General features: G+C 41.6%; 1 protein-coding gene across 2 annotated transcripts in view; it reads left to right on the plus strand.

Annotated features, from left to right (window-relative positions):
• Positions 1-362: 362 nt before the first annotated feature.
• Positions 363-21,450, plus strand: part of Stxbp1 (syntaxin binding protein 1) — a 69,304-nt gene continuing 48,216 nt past the window's right edge. For both annotated transcript variants that reach the window (XM_005004019.4, XM_003470627.5), the window contains exon 1: positions 363-563. In XM_005004019.4, the coding sequence (XP_005004076.1) occupies positions 527-563 (37 nt within the window). In that variant the 5' untranslated portion in view covers positions 363-526. The remainder of the gene's footprint in view (positions 564-21,450) is intronic.

Below are 21,450 nucleotides of genomic sequence, written 5' to 3' on the forward strand. Positions count from 1 at the left end.
AGTTCCTTCGGTGGCAGGTGAAAGTGGAAAGATCCCAGAAAGACCAAAGATAGATCATAACGGGCTTTTAGGAAGATGCCTGTTGCCAAGGATTTCAGTGCGGAGGTGGCACAGGACACTTTAGCACTCTGCACTCAGAGCGCGCACGGCTGCTCGGGCGCGCGCGGCGCGTGAGGTGAGGGGGAGGGCGCGGCTCTGGCACCAGCCGGGGGCTGCCTAGAGCTCAGCCGCATCCTGGAAGGCGGAGCCGAGCGTCTGGGGCGCGGTGTGATTGGCGGAGGCGCGCGGCTGATGTTGACGGCTGGCGCGAGACCCCGCCTCTGGACGGCCCCGCCCCTCTCTCTCGCGCGCGCCTGGGCAGCCTCGCTCCGGTTCGCGCCGCGCCCCCGCGCCGAGTCCGCGCGTCAGTCGGTCCCGAGCGCGGCTGCGAGGCGGCGGGCTGCAGCTAACCTAGTGCGCCGGCCAGGGAGGTGGTGTCCGCGGGCGTCGCGGGAGGAGACTCGGAGCCCAAGACTCGCGCAGCGCCATGGCCCCCATTGGCCTCAAAGCCGTGGTCGGAGAGAGTAAGTGGCGGGAGCCGGGGTCTTTTCCCTCAGGCGGGGCCACGGCTGCTCGAGAGCGGGCGCCGCACTGGCCGCAGCGCCTTCAGCTCCCAGCCTTTCCTGGCTGCCCGCCCTCCCTGCCCGGAGTTCCGGGTGCGGGTCCTCGCAGCGCCGCTCTCCCCGGGGGAAGTCGCCCCCGGCTTCCCCGGTCTCGACCCATTGGTCTCCCTCTCCTCCCTCACCCGCCTCTGCGTCTCTCCTCTCCCGCTTCGCGCCATCCCGCCGCCATCACCCCTCGTCTCCTCGTCAGCATCCTCTTGCCTTCCCACCGCCTCCCCCGCTGGCCCCGCACTCCGTGCCTCTGCACCCCGGGGCCCTGTTCGGTTCCTTTCGCCCGCCCGCATCGCGCAGCCCACTGCCTTCCCCTGCAGCGCGGCATCACCCTTTACACCCGGATTCATTCTTCACTCTTTCCCTACTTCTCCCCACTTCCTTTCCTTTATCCTCGGATTCCGCTCCTTTTTCTCTCTGCGGTCCCTCCCTCTTCCCCACCCGCCCTCGCGAATCGTGACGAGCGGGATCGCGGCCCGCGTCCTTCTACCCTTCCCGGGGGGCGCCGCGCAGTAATCCCAGTCCCCGTCCCCGGTCCTTGTCCCCGTCTCGCAGCGGCGACCCACCTGGTCCGCTCCCGCAGCTGGGGCGGGGACGCCTGTTTGCCCCAGGCCCAGCGCTGCGGGCTGGGCCGGGCTTAGTGGCCAGGGCGGGGTCTCCTGGGGTCGCGAACCCCCCGGTGAGACGGGGCCAGCACCGCTGCGCGGCGGAAGGAGCGGCCCTGGTCTGCACTGCTGTCTGCAGTCTCCCTGTTCGCAGGGCCCGGCGCTGGCTGGGCGGAACGAGAGCTTCGGGCAGCTCGGACAGCTGCGGCCGCCGCAGCAGGAGGAAATAGTCGTTTCTGGGTTGGGATGAAAGGCAGAACGGACGTGGAATTTTTAGCAGGGTGGTGCACGGCGTCCCCAGCCGGGGGAGGCCGACGGTGGGGAAAATTAAGGAGAGGTGTTCCGGTGCTGAATAAGATGGGTGATAGGTGTGGAAGCACGGCGTTTCTTCGTGTTTATTTTTACGTCTCCTTATAACAAAAAAATGTGTGAGGATGGCTGTGGCTTTGCTACTTCTTTTAGGACAAAATTAAAATTGGAATTTTTTTTCTGTAGGAGAGGGTAAATAAGGAGAATGCAAATGGTGGAAATTTACAGTTTTCAGTGATTTCCAAGATAAATGATTAATTAGCCTTCCTCTGTCTTTCTCTGTATCTGCTATCGAATGCTTTTGGAGGTGCTGTATATGGTTCTTTTTGAACATCCCGTTTCCCAGCATTCTTACTTTATTCATTGGGAAATGTTTCTACTGAGGAATCTTACCTGACTTAATACATTGGAACAATTTTTTTTTTTTAAAAAAAGAACCTCAAGTGAACATTTTAAAAAACGTTCATGAATCCCAGCACTTGGAAGGCTGTGAGTTTGAGGCCAGTCTGACTGCGTAGTGAGACCTTGTCTCCCTTGCTCCCCCCCAAAAAGAAAAAATTATACTGCAGGTTGCTACTGTTGTAAAGATTCTGATACTGTTAAGCTCTGTAGCGCTGTATTCTGAGGTGAATCAGTGTTTAAGGCTGGGGGTGTCCTTAGGGATCCTCTAATGTCAACACCGCCCCCCCCCCTTTTTTTGTCTTTTTATCGGTACCCGGTATCGAACTCACGACTGCCTGCTTGCAAGGCAGGCGCTTATGCCGCCGAGCTAAATCCCCAGCCCCAGCATCCTTATTTTAACCATGAGAAAGAAATGGAGGTAAATAGCTTGCTAAAAATCATTGTTAATTTTTTTAAAACCTGGTCTCTATTTCCTAGCAACTTCAGTAAAACAAACAAACAAACAAACAAAAAAAAAACAGCCATCATTTTATATATACCATTTGCTTCCAACCCTTTTAAAAGGTCATGAATTATATCATGGAATGTTAAGTTCTTTTAGATATTGTACTGAATCCTGCCTATTGAAGATAAAATACCTAAGTGTTACAGAAATCAGATTTTTTCATCTCTTAGCCAGGACCCTTGTTCAGTAAGTGGCTCCTTGGTCCTCTTCCCTTGCCTTTTTTATTTATTTTTATTTTTGGTATCAGGAACTGAACTCAGAACCTCACTTGCTAGGCAGATGAGGTACCACTGAGCTGAATCCCTGGTCCCTTGCCTTTTAAAAAATCAATTAGTTAATTTTTGGTACTGGGAATCAAACTCAAGACTTTGCACTTGCCACACAGGCGCTTATGCCGCTGAGCTATATTTGTACCTTGTTTAGAAGCAAGCATAAAGGTTAAAAAAATGCAATATGGGCAGATTTTTATTTCTGAAAACAAAAGTTACTCTGCACAAAATATAAAACCAAGCAAATTTTACATAAAATTGGTGCATAAGCTGGCTATGGTGGCACATACCTGTGATCCCAGCCCTCAGAAAACAGGCAAGTGGATTGAGGCCAGCTTGTACTACATAGCAAGATCTGCCTCACTCATCCCCCACCCCCCAAAAAAACCCTGGTGAATATGTGATGAGGGTTCAATTCTTATGACAATTGAATTAGATAGATGTGAACTCTTTTTTTGTGGGAGGAGTACCAGGAATAAAACTCAGGACCTCACACTTGCCAGGCAAGTGCTGTGCCACTAAGCTAAATCCCTAGCCTCGTTGTGAATTGTTAATAAACATATTAAGGTATATTTTAAGTAAATAGTTAATATATTCAACCTTTTGTCAGTGACAGAGTAATTCTGGTGCCTAATTTTAGATGCAGTTTATAGCTTTGCCTTCTTCTCTGAAAAATAAAAATAAAGATATTTTCTAACTGGTGTACACCAGTTTATCATCTTTATAGCCTGTCTTCCTAATCAGATTTATCCTATTGTGACTATTTATCATATTATACATAGTAACTGAAAGTGCTTACTTTCTTCATAGCAATTAAAATGATCTGAAATTACCTTGTTCAGTTTTTTAGTTGTTTGCTATTATTTCTTGGGGAGAGGGGGCTACTTGTTTGGTTGTTTGATCCACCTGCATATTACTTCTTTATTTGATGTGTCCCGGTGTCAAGAATAGTGGCTCACATATAGTGGCTGGCATTTATTCATTGTTGGATGAATAAATGTTGTTTAGGATATGAAGGAGAGCAAAAGAAATGTAGTTTTTGGTCCCTTGTTCCTTATTTCCCTTGGTTGCTGAGGATGGAAACCAGACCCTTGAGCATACTTTGCAAGTGCTGTACTGTGCAGCCACCTCCTAGTCTTTCTGAGTTGAGCTTTAATGAGTAGCCAGTAGGGGCATACCCAATAAATATAGAGATGTGGTTAACTTTAGTTATTCATTCAACAAACAGTTGTTCAGCCAGGGATATAGCTTAATAGCATAAATAACTACCTGCAAGTGCAAGGTCCCGAGTTTGATTTCTGGTACAAACAAATAAACAAACCACAGTTGTTGAGTACTTGCTAGGGACTATGGGATTTACAAAGCCAGGTAAAACATGGGACTCATACTGTTGTGACAAACAGATCATTCTGAGAGATTTTCCCTGTCACTTCCCCAACACATTTAGGACCTCCTCAGTGTATTGCACTTCTATGTGTTGGTTTTACCCACCCAAATAGTTATCTCTCCCTCTCCCCCTTTCTCCTGCTCTTTTTCTCTCTCTTTCACTCTCCCTCTCCCTCTCTCTGTCTTTCTTACTGAGGCAGGGTCTTGCTATTTAGTTCAGAATGGCCTTGAACTCACTATGTAGCCCAGGCTGGCCTGGAACTTGTAGCAGTCCCCCTGCCCCAGCCTCTTATTATAGGGATGTACCACAACAATCCCTTTCTTTCCTTTCCTTTCCTCTCCTTTATTTTTCTTTTCTTTCCTTTTTTTTCTTTCTCCCATTCCCAAGTTCTCACTTTATGCCTTTCTCCTTTTCTCCCTTTTCTCTCACTTTCTGTCCCTCTCTACCTCTCTGTCTATCTGTCTGTCTGTCTCCCTTTTCCTTTCTCTTCCTTTCCCTTTCCCTTTCTTTCCTGTACTGGAGGTAGAATCCAGGGCCTCTAGGCAAGTGCTCTACTACTGAACTGCACTCCAGGCCCAGAGCTTAACATTTTTTTTGGAGAGAGAGGGCTTTTCTTACACTTATCTTCAGTGCATGACTTAGTGTCTGGCACCCAGTTGATGTTGGATGAATGACTAACAAGAGAATGAATTCTGGAATTAAGCTTTTGTGATAAAATTCAGACTCATTCGTGCCTCAGTTTCTTCATCTGTAAAGTGGGTAATAGGTCAGACATGGTGGGCCACACCTGGATTCCAGTACTCCAGAGACTGAGGCAGGAGAATGCACTACAAGTTTGAGGCCAGCTTGGGCTACATAGCTTAAGGCCAACCTGAACTATAAAAGGAGACGCTGTTTTATTTAAAAAAAAAAAAAAAAAAGGAAGAAGAAAAAAAAAGAAAAGTGCAGATAGTAGCATTGTCTGTCTTGGGTTTTATGAATATTAAATGAAGGAATCCAATGTTAGCATTTAGCATGGTTCCTGGCACACAGTAAATTCAGTGTTATCATTATGAAAAGTTCCACAAAGGTCAGTAAAAGTGTCAGGATTTGAGAAGAGACAGTCTACCTCTGTCCTATGGGACCCAGTTTTGGCAGAGAAGATAGAGCAGGTAAAGTTCTTGGAGGAAGCACAAATGAGTTGCAAAAATCAAACCGAAGACCATACAGACAAATCGATAAGCAGATCCCCAACTTCTATGTCCAGCTCTACTCCTTGCTTTACTTCTGATTCCGATTTTTTCTCGTCACCATTTTCTTTCTCTACCTAGTAAAGATACTGTAAGAGAAAGGAGAATTTGGTTTTTGTGGCACCTGTGTATTTTATTGCAGCATGTGATATTTCAGTCATGTAAATCCATATTGTAGTCAAATTTATTCCCATCCACTGGAGTTGTCAGTGTGTTACAGGAACCCAGGCATTCCAAGATGCACTGTGTTGGCTTTTCTTGTTCTTTGCCAGCTGTTACCAATTTCTCTTCATGTTCTTGCTAGTGAAATGGGGCCATATGCATAAAATGTATTGCAAGTTGAGAAATCATCTAAATTGAAGTAATCTTTATTTAGTTGGATGGCTTTTCTTTTCTCTCTCTCTCTTTTTTTTTAGATAGGTTCTCTTATGTGGTTCACGGTGCCTTGAATTCACTGTGTAGCCCAGGCTGGCCTTGAACACACCATGATCCTCCTGCTTCAGCCTCCTGAGTGCTGGAATTACAAACTTGTGCCCCCACACTCAGCTTTAGCATCTCAGTTGTTGAGATTACAGACATGTGCCACCGTGCCTGGCAGTTTTCAGAAGTTATAAATAAAGTCTTCACAGATAATTGTTGACCATATCAATAGTGCAACTGTATCAATGCCTAGGGTTGGGAATATCAGGTCATAGGATAAATGCATGTTTAACTTTGTGAGAAGCTATCAGACTTTTTTCCAAAGTGGCGACACTTACTATTTTATATTTCCACCATCAGTATTTAAGAAATTTTATTCTTGTCAGTCATTGCTATTGTTTTTACAACTGTAGCCATTGTGGTAGGTGGTGGTGTTTAGTATCTAATGGTTTTAATCTATGCTTGCACTTTTAAGGTTTTTTTGTCTGTGTGTGTTGGGAATTGAATTCACAATCTCTTGCTTGCCAGGCAGACACTTGTGCCACTGAGCTAAACCCCCGGCCCTTGAAATATTTACCAAAATGTGATTTGCAAATATTTTTTCACAGTTTGGGGCTTTTATTCTTTTTATTCTCTTAAAGTTTTCAAGGAGCTGAAGTTCTTAATTTTGATGAAATACCATTTATCAGTTGGTGTGTAGACTGCAGCCTTGGTATCCTATCTACGGAGAAAAAGTAGTTTTAGTGTGCAAGAGTGTGAACCTGGTGCCTCATACCTGCTAGGTATCCATTCTACCACTGAATGTCTCTATCCTTTATCTGAGAAATCTTTTTTTTTATCTAATACAGGCTCACAAAGATTTTCTCCTAATTTTTCTTCTAGAAGTTCTACAATTTTTTTATTTCTTAATTTTGAATTTTTGCATATCATGTGAAATATGATCCAGTTTTTTTTCTTTACATTTCCATGTCTAGTTCCCCCCTATCCCCCATTATTAGTACTGAGGATTGAAGCCAGAGCCTTTGAACTGAGGAACATCTCAAATCATTTTTATTTTTTATTTTGAGATAGTGTATTACTAAGTAGGTAAATTGCCCAGGAATGTTGCAAATTTGCAGTCTTTGCCTCAGCCTCCCAGAGTGCTAGGATTATGGGGATATACATGGTGTTACAATCCTATAATTGAGAATTCTTTTTTTTTTTTTTTTTTGTCTTTTTCTTTTTTATCGGTACCGAGGATCGAACTCACAACTGCCTGCTTGCAAGACAGGTGTTTATGCTGCTGAGCTAAATCTCCAGCCCCCTACAACTCTATAATTATAGCACTCAGAGTGCTCCTGCAGAATTGCTGTGATTAAGGCCAGCCTTGACTACACAGTGGATTCAAGGCCATTCTGGAATATACGATGAGACTCTGTCTCAAAAAATTTAACAGTTTATCACGGGGTGCGAATAGAGCCCAGAAAAGTGTACAGTGAGCCCACTTGCACATGGTTTTACTTACCATTTGAGACAGTCTTGCTATGCAGTTCAGGCTGGCCTTGAGCTCACCTTGTTGCCTAGGCTGGTCTCCAATTTGAGCAATCTTCCTGTCTCAGCCACCTGAGTGCTGGGATTACAGGCATGTGCCACCATGCTCAGTTTATTTATGTAAATTTTTGAATCAATTTGTTGATTTCTTTTTTAAAAACCCGGGATTGGAATTATGTTGAATGTACACAGATCAGTTCTAGAAGTATTAACATCTTAAGTTTTAGTGTTTTAGTTCTTTGTTCTATTGGAAGGTAAGTGTCCTTGTTCTTTGTTTCACAAATAAGCAACCATATGATAAGGAGAATTGTGCATATTTTATCAAGGTTGCAGAATACAACATAAATGTAGAAAAACTGTATTTTTGTATACTAGTAATTAACAATTAGAAGGTGAATTTTTGGGGCAGGGGGTCTTTTTGAGACAGAGTCTGGTTGTGTACTTCAGGTTGGCCTTGGGCTCACTTTGTAACCCAGGCTGGTCTGGAACTCGTAATGATCCTTCTGCCTTTGCCTCCAGAATGCTGGGATTACAGGAGTGTACTACCATGCCCAGCTTTTGTTTTGTTTTTTTTGAGACTGGGTCTTGCTATGTCTGGGCTGGCCTTGAACTCCTTATGTTGGCCAAAGTGTCCTCAAATTCATGGTGACTTTTTTGCCTCAGCCTCCTCAGTGTGGGATTACAGGTGTGTGCCACCACATCTGGCTAGAAAGTGAATTCTTCTTTTTTTTTGGCTTTTTCCTTTTTACCGGTATTGGGGATCGAATTCATGACTGCCTGCTTATGCCGCTGAGCTAAATCCCCAGCCCCTAGAAAGTGAAATTTAAAATCGTATCATTTACAGAACTGGAGATATAGTTTAATGGTAGAGGACTTGCCTACCACTCACAAGGCCTTGGCTTTTATCCAGCACCTTAAAGAAAAAAAGTACTTAGGTATATCTCTAATAGTATATTCCAGGTTTGTATTTTAAAAACTATAAAGCCCTGACAAAAGAAATCAAAGAAAGAATAAATAAATTGATTGTACCATGTTCATGGATGGACATAATGCTATGTTCATTTTTACTTGTTTGTAATGTGTCTTTTCAGCTTCCTTGAACTTCACATCTTCCTCACCAATACTTAGTATTGTCTGTTGTTTCTCTTTTCTTTTTATTTTTTATTCTCATGACCACATGCTTGCAAGGCAGGTGCTTATGCGTGAACTAAATCCCTGGTCCTTTTTTGATCTTTTTGAGACAGGGTCTCTCTATGTAGTTCAGGCTGGCCTTGAATTCACTTTGTAGAGCAAAGCTGGTCTTGTATTTGCAAGGTTCTCCACTGAGTGCTGGGATTAAAGGTGTGCTTTACCACACCCCGCTTTCTCTTTATTTCTTGAGACAAGGTCTTGCTGTGGTGCCCAGGCTGGTGTGATTCCCTCACCTCAGCCTTTTGAGTAGGCAGGTTATTACTATAGGCATCTCATTGCTATCAGCTTATCTGATTCTCTTTTTTTTTTTTTTAAATCAGTACCGGGGATTGAACTCACGACTGCCTGCTTGCAAGGCAGGCGCTTATGCCGCTGAGCTAAATTCCCAGCCCCAGCTTATCTGATTCTTTTATTGTAGCCACTCTAGTGGTTCTCTCACTGCAGTTTTGATTTCTTTCTCATTTGTTTAATAATACAAAACATCTTTTCATGTGCTTATTGCCTGTTTTTATATCTTTGGAGAAAGGCTTATTTAGGTACTTTGACTATTTTTAAATTAGATTGTTCAAGTTTCTGCTTTCTTTTTGGCACAGTACTGGGGATCAAACCCAGGGTCTTGGTGTAGTGGGGAGGCACTCTGCATTCCTAACTTTTTATTCTGTCTTCTACATAATTGCAGAAAATTTTCAGTGAAGGATAAATATGCAGTTGAATTTGATTTACCCTCTGTCTGTCTGTCTCTTTCTTTCTTTTCTGCTTTTCTGACTTTGTTTTCTTTTGAGATGGGGTCTTGCTGTGTTGCCCAGGCTGACCTTGAACTTCTGCACTGAAGTGATCCTCCTCCCTCAGCCTCCTGAGTGCCTGGGAGTATAGGTATATGCCACCACACTAGTCAGTGTACCTATTTCTTTAATTTTCTGTCTTCTCTGTTTTTTGCATACTTTTGTTTTTCAGACAGGATCTCACTATGTAGTTCAAGTTGACCTTGAACTCATTATATAACCCAGGCTGGCCTCGAACTGTGGTGATAAATGAATAAATACATTATTATTATAGTGCTGATGTATAATAGATGATTTATTTAAAATGAGACCTCTCACAGTGTTTTTGTGAATATTAAACAAATTAACAAATATGCAGCACTTGACCCAATGTTGGTACCTGTTGAACGTTATATAAATACTAATTTTTTTGTTTCTTGAGACAGAATCTCACTATGTAGTTTAGGCCGGTCTTGAACTCACTAGGTTGCCCAGACTGGCCTTGAAATTGGGGCAATCCCACTGTCTCAGCCTTCTGAGTGCTAGGATTACAGGCATGTACTGCCACACCTGGCATAAATACTAATTTTTTTTTTTATTGGGAATCTAATTTAGGACCTTGTGCTTGCCAGGCAGGTGCTGAGCCACTGAGCTGTATCCTGGCCCATAAGTATTAATTATTAAAATAATTGTATCATTATTTTTATAATTATTATAATTATTAAAATAATTGAATATTATTATAATTATTAAAATAATTGAATCATCCTAAACTCTTGGGCCTCCATTTCCTCATTATCAAATATAGGTAAGGGCAGTAACTGAGGGGACTGTGAGGACTGAAATGAGTCAAACTATGCATTGCCCAGGACAGTGCCTTGCTCCTAGTGATTGATAGATTTGTTTTTTAATTGTTAATTCTAAGCCAAGCGACAATTTTTAGATTTGGATTTGAACTTCAAGCCAATTGATCATAATATCTAAGCACATAAATACTCAGTTGACTTGAAAAGTGCAAATTTCAGAACTTTCTCAGTTAGGGGGTTATGTTTGGAGAATGGATGGTGGGGAAAATGGGGGGGGGAGTAGGGTGCTTGCCCTGCATAGGCTGCACTGGGTGCCTCTGCTGGCTCTTGCTGTCTCCTGAGAATTTGAGCAGAGCTCAGCAGATGAGCCTTGAATTTACTGGGCAGGGACTGCTGACCCAGTGAAGGGAGAAAGGAGTCAGATCTTAGGCAGAGGCCTCTACTGCTCAATTCATTCCCCTGTGGAGAAAGCAGGGCAGAAAGGGAACTTTCGATTTTAATCAATAAATAATCTCCAGGCCAGGCATGGGAGTGCTTACCTGTAATCCTAGCACTTGGGAGGCTGAGGCAGGAGGATCATTGAGAGTTTGAGACCAGCCTGGGCTACAAAGTGAGCCTAAGGCAAACCTGAACTGCATAGTGAGACCCTGTCTCAAAGAGACCCCCCCCAAAAAAAAAAACACCTACAGAAAATATTGGCGAGATGAATAGAGTGCATAATAAAGATACATAAGGTGTTTTTGGCTTTTTTTTTTTTTTCAGTACTGAAGATTAAACCCAAGGGTGCTCTACCAGTTGAGCTACATCCTTCTCAAACCTTTTTTTTTTTTTTTTATTTTGAGCAAGTGTCTTGCTTTTTTTTTTTGTTTGTTTGTTTGTTAAGACAAGGTCTCACTATGCAGTTCAGGCTGGCTTTCAACTTACTTTGTAAGCCCAGGATGGCCTTGACTTTGAGGCAGTTCTCCTGCCTCAGTCTCCTGAGTGCTGGGATTACATAAGTGTGCCACTATGCCTGGCCTGTTGATTTGTTTTGAATTTGGGATTATTCTACTAGCCGGGATTACAGGTGTGTGCCCCTGTACTCAAATAGAATTTATCCTTGACCAGTAGTTGTGTGCTAGTGTTGGCTGTTGATTGGTTGTACAATTTGAAAGTACATGGTCTGAAGTAGAGCTTCTGGTCCAGAAGGATGTCCTGCTCACTCCAGTGCCAACACCACAAGACCCCAAGTATGTAGGACATTTTAGCTGATTTGATTGGCAAGCAATTAGTCCAGGAACCTCTTCTTTTTTTTTGTCTTTTTCCTTTTTATCGGTACCCGGGATCGAACCTATGACTGCCTGCTTGCAACGCAGGTGCTTATGCCGCTGAGCTAAATCCCCAGCCTCCCGGAAACCTTCTTTTTTGGATGTCTCTGTCATGCATGAGAGCTTGTTCCTTCAACTCCTTTCAGGGGTTTACAGAGGACATCCTAGGCCCAAGTAGGTTGATCTTTCATAGAGAACTCAGCCAGGTAATAGATTTGAATTCCAGCCTGCCACTTAGGTGCAGTGATGAATCTCTTTGTATTTTAATTTCTTCATCTATAAAACGGGGATAATTTTGTCCACTTAGGACATTAAGCATTAGGGATAGTGCTTGAAGGGAACAGTACAGTGTCTGGCACGTGGTATTTTCTCAGAAAGTGGTTCTTACTGCTATCACAGCAGCAGGGCATAAACTGGGGAGCTCACAGTGATGCCCAGCCAGAGCCAGAGATGCAGTTTCTGTTTTTCCTTAAAATGTATATTTTAAAAAGTTTGTTGTTTCCACAAAAGTAGAGATCATTGAAAATTAAAGAAAAATAACATAGCACTGTAGAGAGTAAAAGTGTGTAATTTTATTGCTGCGTTCTTTCTCCCTTCCCTGCTTTCCACAGCCCCAGTCTAGGAGCTTGTTTCTGTCCTGCCTTGAGTGGAAGCTCCTTTTTTTTTTTCTTTTTTCTATTTACTGGTACCGGGGATTGAACTCACGACTGCCTGCTTGCAAGGCAGATGCTTATGCCGCTGAGCTAAATCCCCAGCCCCTCAGTTAATTTTTTGATACACGGTTTTAATATCTAGCCCATGCTGGTCACAAACTTGAGATTCTCCTGCATTAACCTCCTGAGTGCTGGGTTTACCTGGAATTACAGGCATGCATCACTATGCCCAGTTTGGTTTATTTATTTATTTATTTATTGGTTTTTTTGAGATGGGCTCTCATTATCCAATGTAGGCTGGCCTAGAATTCACTATGAAGCCTAGGCTGGTCTTAAACTCACAGCAGTTCTCTTGTCTCAGGCTCCCAAGTGCTCGGATTACAGGTGTGTGACACCACACCCAGCTCTGGTTAATTTATTTTTAAAAATTTTTGTTGTGGGGCTATAGTTCAGTGGTAGAACAGCAGATAGGAATCATGTGTGAGGCCTACTGTTTAATCCCCAGCACTACAAAGCAAAAAACCAGAACCTTTGTAGTCTGTTTTCTATAGAAAGTTTGTAAGGTTAGGAAATTTCATCTGAGTATGTCTTTGGCTGAATATAGTAGGATTCTTTTCTCCTCTATAATTTTTTAAATTTTATTTATTTATTTTTCCCCTCCATAATTTTTAATATGCAGTTTTCTTGCCATTTATTTCTAAAATTCATTTTCTTGTTTTGAACTACAAGTCACTTATATTTTTTCTTTTCATTAGTAATGAGGATTGAACCCAGGGCCTTTGCACTAATCTACATTCTCAGCCTTTAAAACTTTTTTTTTTTTTTTTTTTGAGATAAGGTCTTTGTAAATCACTAAGATGCCCATTCCCGGTTTGAATTTGTGATCCTCTACTTTAACCTCCCAGAGTACACCACCACACTTGGCTTAGGTATTACTCTTAAAGTGGAGTAAGTAATTAAAAGTGGAGCAAGAGTTTCCTAGGTGGTGGGTTTTGGGCCTAAGTGTACTGTGTCATCTTGGGTTATCCATCAGGTATGGGGGTGCGCATTGGTCCAGGCCTGCAGCAGCCTTTTGAGTGCGCAGTGGAAGATTTCCCGTTGGCTTTCTGGTACATGGCATCTCTGAGCTGTGTTTGTTTGGCGGCTAATGAAATCTCTCTTCTTAAGTGGAGAGGTCAGGCTGTATCTGTGGCAATCCACCAGAGTAACATTTGAGCCGTAGTTGTGTAAATGCGACAGGCAAGGTGCACTGGTTCCCTGGTTCATCCTTCTTATATGATTGCCATGCACAGTTGTTTCTGTGAGGAGATGCTGGAGTCTAAGACTCCATTTTTATTTCAGGAACAGGAGTTTTGGTCCTTTGAGACAGGTCTTACTGTGTAGTTCAGGTTGTCCTTGAATTCATGGCAATCCTGCTTTCCCTCCTAAGTGGTGGGATCACAAGCATATACCACCATACCTAGTGTTCTTTTTTTTTTTTTTGTACTGGGAATCAGGACTTCACGCTTGCCAGGCAGGGGCTGTGCTCCTAAGCGATGTCCCCACCTCGCACTTTTTTAAATTATGAAAAAGAGCTTTTTAAATCAGTGAAGAGTGGTAACAGGTACTGAAAAAGTTTGGGGCTTGAGGTCCAGACACCCAGCTGACAGTCTCAGTTCTAACTCTTGTGTCTTTAGTGACGTGGATGTGTTATGCAATCTCTTTTTAAACTGGAAATTCTAGTCCCAGCAGCAGAGGATTCTTTTGAGGTTCATATTAAACAAAATATAAAAAGTTGCTTGGAAAACACTAGAGGTCCCATATAAAGTTATTTTTTAATGAATTAAGCTTATTGGTATATTTTAGGTATACATAATGATCATATTCATCATAGGGAATTTGTTCCTCTACATGATATAACTTGATTCTTTTCCCCATTCCCCTACCTACCTTTGAACCACTTTTCCCCTCCTCTCCTTATTTACAAAAGTTTTTTTCCATTTTTTCCTTCTTTTCTCATCATTTTTTTTTCTTTTCCCTTCCTTTCCACCTCTGCTCTCCCTAGTTCCCTTTCCCATTTGAGCCTTCTTTTCCTGTTTCACAATATCTATTATACATTTTGGTCTAAAGGATTATTATTATTGTACAGATAAAATTACCTGCTTAGGATAATGAATGAATAAGTCACTAGGAGAAAAAGGAAAATGAATCATTTGTACTTTTGATAGCAATATGATCTGATCACTAGACAGCAGCCAGCTGCTGCCCACTCTCATGCACCTTTTGCAAAGCCTGCAGTAGTTAACAGAAAGCAGTTTCCTTCTGATGGATAGTGATCTCTTAATGCACATCTCTGGGGCCCTGAAGGAAGAGTAACTGTCAGTGGTACAAATTGCTCATTTTACAGTGCAGATTTCCAGCACTGTCCTCTGTTTCTTGTAGGCCAATGACATTTCACTTGAAACATCTACAGATTATTTGTTATAAGAACTGATCTTTTTTTTTTTTTTTTTTTTGGAACTGAGGATCAAATTCAGGATCTCACAATTGCCAGACAGGCCCTTGTGCTGCTGAGCTAAATTCCTAGCCTCTAAGAGCTGATCTTGTTTTTTTAAAATTTTACTTAAAGAAAGACTAAGCAAAACAGAAAATAGGTAGAAATAATACATATGTTCAGAGAAAAAAATAAACTGTAAGAAAAAAATGATGTAAACAGTTTGATGTTTACATATTGTCATTTTACAAATAGTTGTTCAAGATACAAGAGTGGAATATGTAAAGTGGGAATTCAAACAGAAAGACTGCAAACAGTTCTGTTCAACTGTCCAACAAAAACTTATTAACATGGTTGTCAATCCTTTACAGTTAAACATGCATGCAGTTATCCATATCTTCGTTTATGTTTAGATTAACAAACTAAAGCAGGTTAAAATCATTCTGAACAAAGAATAATAGTATTGCTGGATTTCACATCATGACATTCTGTGATCAACACTTGGTACTGTAGTGCCTTTTTTTTTAATTTAAAGAAAGACAAAACAAAATAGAAAATGGGTAGAAATAATACATAATTTCAGAGAAAAAATACACAGTAAGAAATCACTAGTTGATTACAGATTGTCTTCTTACAAATAGTTATTCAAGATACTAAAGTGGAGTATATAAAATGGGGATGCAACCAGTTCTGTTCAACTATCCAACAAAAACTTAGAAATATGATTATCAATCCTATACACTTAAACGTACATGCAGTTATCCATATCTTCAATTATGTTGACATTGAATAAACCCAAGCAGGCTAATATCACTCCGAACAAAAAATAATACTATTGCTGAGTTTCACATTATGACACTCCAGGATCAGCACTGGGTATTTTAGTGTCTGTTTTTCTTCAAAGTATCTGTTCATTTCATCATGTGTCATAAGATCTGTTCTCATAAATTGTTTACAGATTCTATACATGCATGACTCTTAACATGTATTTCTATCCTTTCTATATTAGAGGGAGAAACAAAGCATGGCAAAACAAAACATATTCCTATAAACGCACGAAACGAAATAAACATAAGACCGTTATACAAAGAGTTCTGCCATAGTTCCTGTGTTGTCTCTTGTTATTTTCAATAGAATTGGCTATATCATCAGACATAGTATAATTGAATATATCAGTATATAACAGTATTAATAAAAATACAACTTTGTATATAGTGTAGAACTTCAAAAACTGGCAGTTACCAGAATGTGTATCATAGAATCTTGTCATCTTCAGTGTAGTTGCCTATACTCTCAGACTTGATACTATCAATCATATCAGTTTTGAATAAAATCTTCTCTGCCTCATTTCTGTTGTGCTCTTTTTTTGCCATCAGTTGTCTGCTTATCTTCTTCATTCTGTGTTCTGCTCCATTCATTGAGGCCTCTCTGCCACTGTTCCTGGAATCCTAATTCTTTTCTCTCTCTCTAGAATGCCTTGCAGTATTCTCTGTAGACTTGGATTGGTGGTTGCGAATTTCCCAAGTTCCTCTTTGTCTTGGAAGCATCTTGTTTCTCCATTAATTTCTAGAGACAGTTTAGCAGGGTATATCAATCTGGATTTGAGGTTATTTTCTTTCAGGGCTTGGAATATTTCGCTCCAGGCTCTTCTTGACTTGATGGTTTATGTCGAGAAGTCTGCCGTTATTCTGATGGGCCTTCCTTTATAGGTGATCTGTTTCGTGTCTCTAACAGCTTTTAATATTCTGTTCTTATATTGAATTTCTGGGATCTTGGTTATTATATGCCTGGGTCTAGCTCTGTTTTGGTTGTAGGTGGCTGGAGTTCTGTGTCCCTCATATATCAGAATGTCATTTCCTTTTCCTATGTTTGGGAAGTTTTCCTTAATTATTTCTGTGAATAACCTTTGTAGTTCCTTTGTTTGTACCCCAGCTTCTTCATTTGCATTCTTTATTCTCAAGTAATAGATCCTTTTGTCATCTTCTAGCTTTTGTATTGTTACTGCTTGTGTCCTTGTTATTTTTAAAAAGTTTTCCCTTTCATACTCCCACATTGCAGAATTGTCCTCAAGTTTGGATAATCTATCCTTAGTTTCTTTCAGACTGATTTGCCATCTTTCCATAGAGTTTTTTTTTTTTTGTCTTTTTCATTTTTATTGGTACCAGGGATCGAACTCACGACTGCGTGCTTGCAAGGCAGGCGCTTATGCCGCTGAGCTAAATCCCCAGCCCCTATATATTTTTTTATATTCTTCATCAAATGGTTCTCTCCTTTGTTTGAGTTCCTCCCTTCTTCCATCTGTGTCTGCTTGAGGGGTGCTTAGTATCTCTTTAATTAATTTTCTTATATCTTGCTTTATTTGGCTAAATATTTCACTTTTGAACTCATTTATGAGATCCCGAATATATCTCTTTATGTCCACTGGTGCTGTGTCTGATATTGCGTGTTTGCTGTTCTCGTTTTTCTTTGTATTTACCTGTCCTGGGTCAATGTTCTCAGGGTTGGGACCTGGGGACCTTTTGTTGTTGCTTCCTCTTCCCATCTTTTTTGCTTCTTCCAGGAGGCCCCAGTTTCTTTCTTTGTTGGTTATAATTCTTCTGAAGCATGCTGGCTAGATGACCCTTCCCACTGCAGTGGGCTAGTGAGTTGCAGACAGGGATATCGTATGCTGGCCCCTCACCTCTGGATCAGTCAAGCGCTGTGGCCTGCACTGTAAAAACCATCTTTGTTATTATTTTTTTCAGCTTTATTATTTATAGGAACCACATTCCAGGAAGGAAGGAGGGGAGTGGTCACCAGCTAGAGCCAGGGACCACCACACCCTCAGTTCCTAACATAGCTAGTGACTGGCCCTTCCCACTGTTTTCTTTCTCACTGAGAGAGTGGAAACAGTCACCTAGTGGTCTAGGGCTTGTCTAGCAGTAATCAGGAGTCTGAGTGAACAGAGAAAGGAAGTTAAAAACAAATAGCCCTCATTCATCAGTTCCCTCCAAGGAGGGAGTCAGGGAAGCTGGAGGACAGTCTCCTGATGGGCTTCTTCACCCCAGTCAGCTCCTCAGCAGAGCAGTCTGAAGCCTGGCACTCCAGCGTGGAGAGACAAACTCCACCAGCATGTCTACCACCCAACCTACCCCACAACTGAGGACCAGCAGCCGGGTCTGTTAGCCCAGCCTAGAGCCGTCTGCTCGTATTCTGAGACTATTCAGATAACACCCAGGAACTGGAGCAGTGAGCGGCTCAGAGGAGCCTGCCATGGCAGAGGGGACTGTCTCTGGTCTGAGTGATCCTCAAGTGGAAAAGAAAGAGAACAACTCACACAGGAGCTTTGTAAAAGTTTTACAGGGTAAAAGAGAGACACAGCAAAGGCTCAAGGTAAGAGTTTACCATACAGAGAAAACAATTTTAATCACTCTCAAACATTGAAGTCATGACAACATAAAATGACAGAATGAGGTGGGAAATGGACTAGCTGAGCTAAGGAAATAGGGGACAGGATTGTTGCAGAACTAAGGTGCCAGTTTTATTGATTTTTATTTACTTTGTGCAGTGCTGGGGACCAAGTCTATTACTAAGCCAGTGTTCTGCCATTAAAGTATGCCCCAGTGGTTAAGAAACAAATTTTAAAACGTGACAGGCAAATGTTCAGTATAATGAGTCTGGGAGATCGACGAGAAAAATCACCCTGGCTGTGTACTCAGTGACATTAATACCTCAGCCCTTTCTCCTGGATGTTAGCTTGTTTTTCTTCTGGGGACTCCACCTACTTCTTGTGCCCCATCCTGGGCTCAAACCTCAACAGGATGTTTTCTTTTCCTGGTATCTTACTGTGACCTATTTTGTGGATTTGGGAAAAGGAAGCAGCCCTTCTGAAATATTGTGTGTGTGTGGGGGGGGGGCGGGGAGTGGGGAGGCAGGGTGGCAAAAGCACACTTCCTATCTTCTGGAAGCTTCCCTGAGCCTTCATCTTTCATCAACTTGACACCTATAGAATGGCTGTATTGAAGCTCTAGTGGGGAAGGGAGGTGCTTAAACTCTGTCCTTATCATATTGTATGGCTCAGAACATTTTGTAATATAGAGATATGTAGCTGTAAAATAGGTTCAGTCTTACAGAATTGGACTGTTTAAAACCTTAGACTTCAAAGTAAGTTGACTCCTCCCACCACCTTGTAGATGAGTTACTTGGTGTCTCTTGGATTCAATTTCTTTGTCAAATGGACTAGATCAGGGCCAGGAATTGGATTCAATTTCTTTGTCAAATGGACTAGATCAGAGGCATAAGTGCCTGCCTGGCAAGTGCTAGATCATATATTCAGTCCCCAGTAACAAAAAACAAACAAAACCAGACTAGATCAGAGCTTTTCACCTATAGCACTATTGATATTTTGGGTTCTGTACTGTAGGATGTCTACTGGCATCCCTGGTCTCCACCCATTAGACACCTGTAACACCCCCAACATCCAAAATGTCTCACATAGGGGCTGGGGATTTAGCTCAGCGGCATAAGCACCTGCATGGCAAACAGGCAGTCGTGAGTTCGATCCCTGGTACCGATAAAAAGGAAAAAGACAAAAGAAAAAAAAGTCTCACATATTTGTGCTCTGGGGACAAATTCACTCCCTGTTGAGAACTATCAAACTGGACTGGATGTGTTACACCCTTTCTGCTCTGGGTTTCTGGGATTGTGTGAAATACTCCAGTCTTTTCCTTCTCTTTTCCTAATCCTTTAGTCCTGGGGAAACTTCCATTCAAGATGAGAAGTGTGACTTGGAACCATTAGATACTGCATCTACCAATTTAAGATGCTGGCACACCTTGAATTCCTGCCAAGACTGAATTGCCTGTACTGGGTTTTGCAGTTGAAGGAAGAATTACTGCAGTTATCATAGGTGTGTGGCAGGAGCACCAGCTGCTTGCAGAGGAACACAGACAGGCAGAAGACCAAGTGAGGAGTTAGCAGATGAGCAATGTTGCTGGTGGTAATATTAAAGGGCAATGTCTTTGCTTTCTCTTTAGCAAATGCAAAATGATTCCTAAATAACTAAATGTCAGTATCACTGTCTTGTATAAAAATACTCTCATTCTTTAGTCTTATCTTTAAAAGCTGTCTTTTTTTTAAAAAAAAGAGAATAAAAACCACAAGGAAAATAAAACAATAAATTAATCAAACCCAGTATAAGCAATACAGGACTTCCAAACCTTACAAAATCAGCAATAGTTCCATAATGCCCCTTGTTCCCTTCAAAATAGCTGCAGATACCTTTAGACATAGTAAAAAATTGAACAGAACAGAATAGAATAGAAACAAAAACAAAACAATGAATGCATTAAAGGACTTCAAAATAAGCTAATAGTAAATCCAAAGTGGCTACTATAATATATCTTGCTATCTTTCAAATAATTGCTCATGGCATCAGATTTAACATAATCAAAACAAAAGAGAATAAAACCCAACCCAAGAAAACAATGAAAATGATATGGTTTCCAGGTGAGGATAACCTCATCGTGGGGCTAGTTCTCTCCCTTCACGGTCTGCGAATGGCACAGAGAAAAGCTTGGGTGTGGCTGGCTTCCAGGTGGGGATCCCTTAAAAACTGTCTTACTTGATGGTGTATATGGGATAATAGTAGTGCTTTTTACCCCGGAAGGTTAATTGCTATGTTGCAATTTCTTACCTGTTTTTGGTCTTTTTGGTTTAAAATATCAATATAACTAAATCATATTGGCTATTAATTTTAAGACAAAATTATGTTGACTTTCATTTTTTACTTATTTTTTCCATTTGTGTATTTTGTAACTTCATAGCTCCTTTTATTCAAGGACTGTTGTACTTTAGGGTATCATAGTAAAAAAAAAAAATAACTGAACTTTATTTTTGTGCTGGAGATTGAACTCAGAACCTGATACATACTTAACACACGGGTTATATTACATCCCCAGGCCCAGAAATAGCTCCCTTTTAGAACTGAAATGAGGTGTCTGTTGTTCTCAAGGATGCCTAGAAACTCCTGTTTCTCATCTCCGTAGTGCCTGGTGCAAGATTCCCTTTTTATGAATCAGAGTTTCAAGGCTCATGCGGTTTGCTGAGAGTTTTCTAGTTCTTTAACCTTTTGTCACTAAACATAATGACATAGGGCAAAACGAGAATCTGCCTTGAAAGAGAAAAGGAAGTCATTTCTGTAACTTTACCAGCATTTTCATGGTCTAAGATTAGATTAGGGTTTTGTTTCTCATAGATCAGGCATTTACCATCATGTGCTCCATACAGATTTGGTGGCAGCAGTTTTGGGGTTTTGACCTTGACATTTGAGACTTATGCATCCCTTGGTGTACTGACGAGGACAATGTAATCAAGCCATTGATAAAGCTGGTGGCAAATCCAGACTATCTGGTCCCATTTTTTTCCTCCTGCTCCCCACCAGTCAAATCAAACACAAACAAGAATGTTCTCAGATTGTAACTGGCCTGAGCCATAGTCACTCAACAATTAGAGAGAGTGGAACCTTGTTCTTGTCCTGTAACTGACAGCTTTTGGTCTCTCTTACTTAGATACTAATACATAGTAAATTATAATTTTAGACAACTGATATAGGGTTAAGCAAGGATACCTGTCTTCAGATGAAGGCACTGAACAGTTTCATATTAAACAAAACTGTATTTGTATTTTGAGTTTGAATTTGAAGGATTTTTGTTTGTTTGTATGGAGGACTGAACCCATGGCCATTGGGCTGAACTATATCCCTACCCCTTTTTTATTTTTTATTTTGAGGCAGTGTCTTAAGTTACTTTTTCTCATTCCTGAGACAAAATGCCCAGAAGGAAAGATTTATTTCAGCTCACAGTTTGTAGAGGTTTCATGCCATAGTCGACTGGCTCCAAGGCAGGGTGGCCTGGCAGAGGGACCTGGCAGAGCAGGCAGGAAGTGGCTAGCAGCAACAACAGCAGCTGGCC

The sequence above is a fragment of the Cavia porcellus genome, unplaced genomic scaffold (assembly GCF_034190915.1).
Source record: "Cavia porcellus strain 051 isolate PalLab524CR breed Dunkin Hartley unplaced genomic scaffold, mCavPor4.1 scaffold_1, whole genome shotgun sequence".
In the NCBI taxonomy this organism is placed as follows: domain Eukaryota; kingdom Metazoa; phylum Chordata; class Mammalia; order Rodentia; family Caviidae; genus Cavia; species Cavia porcellus.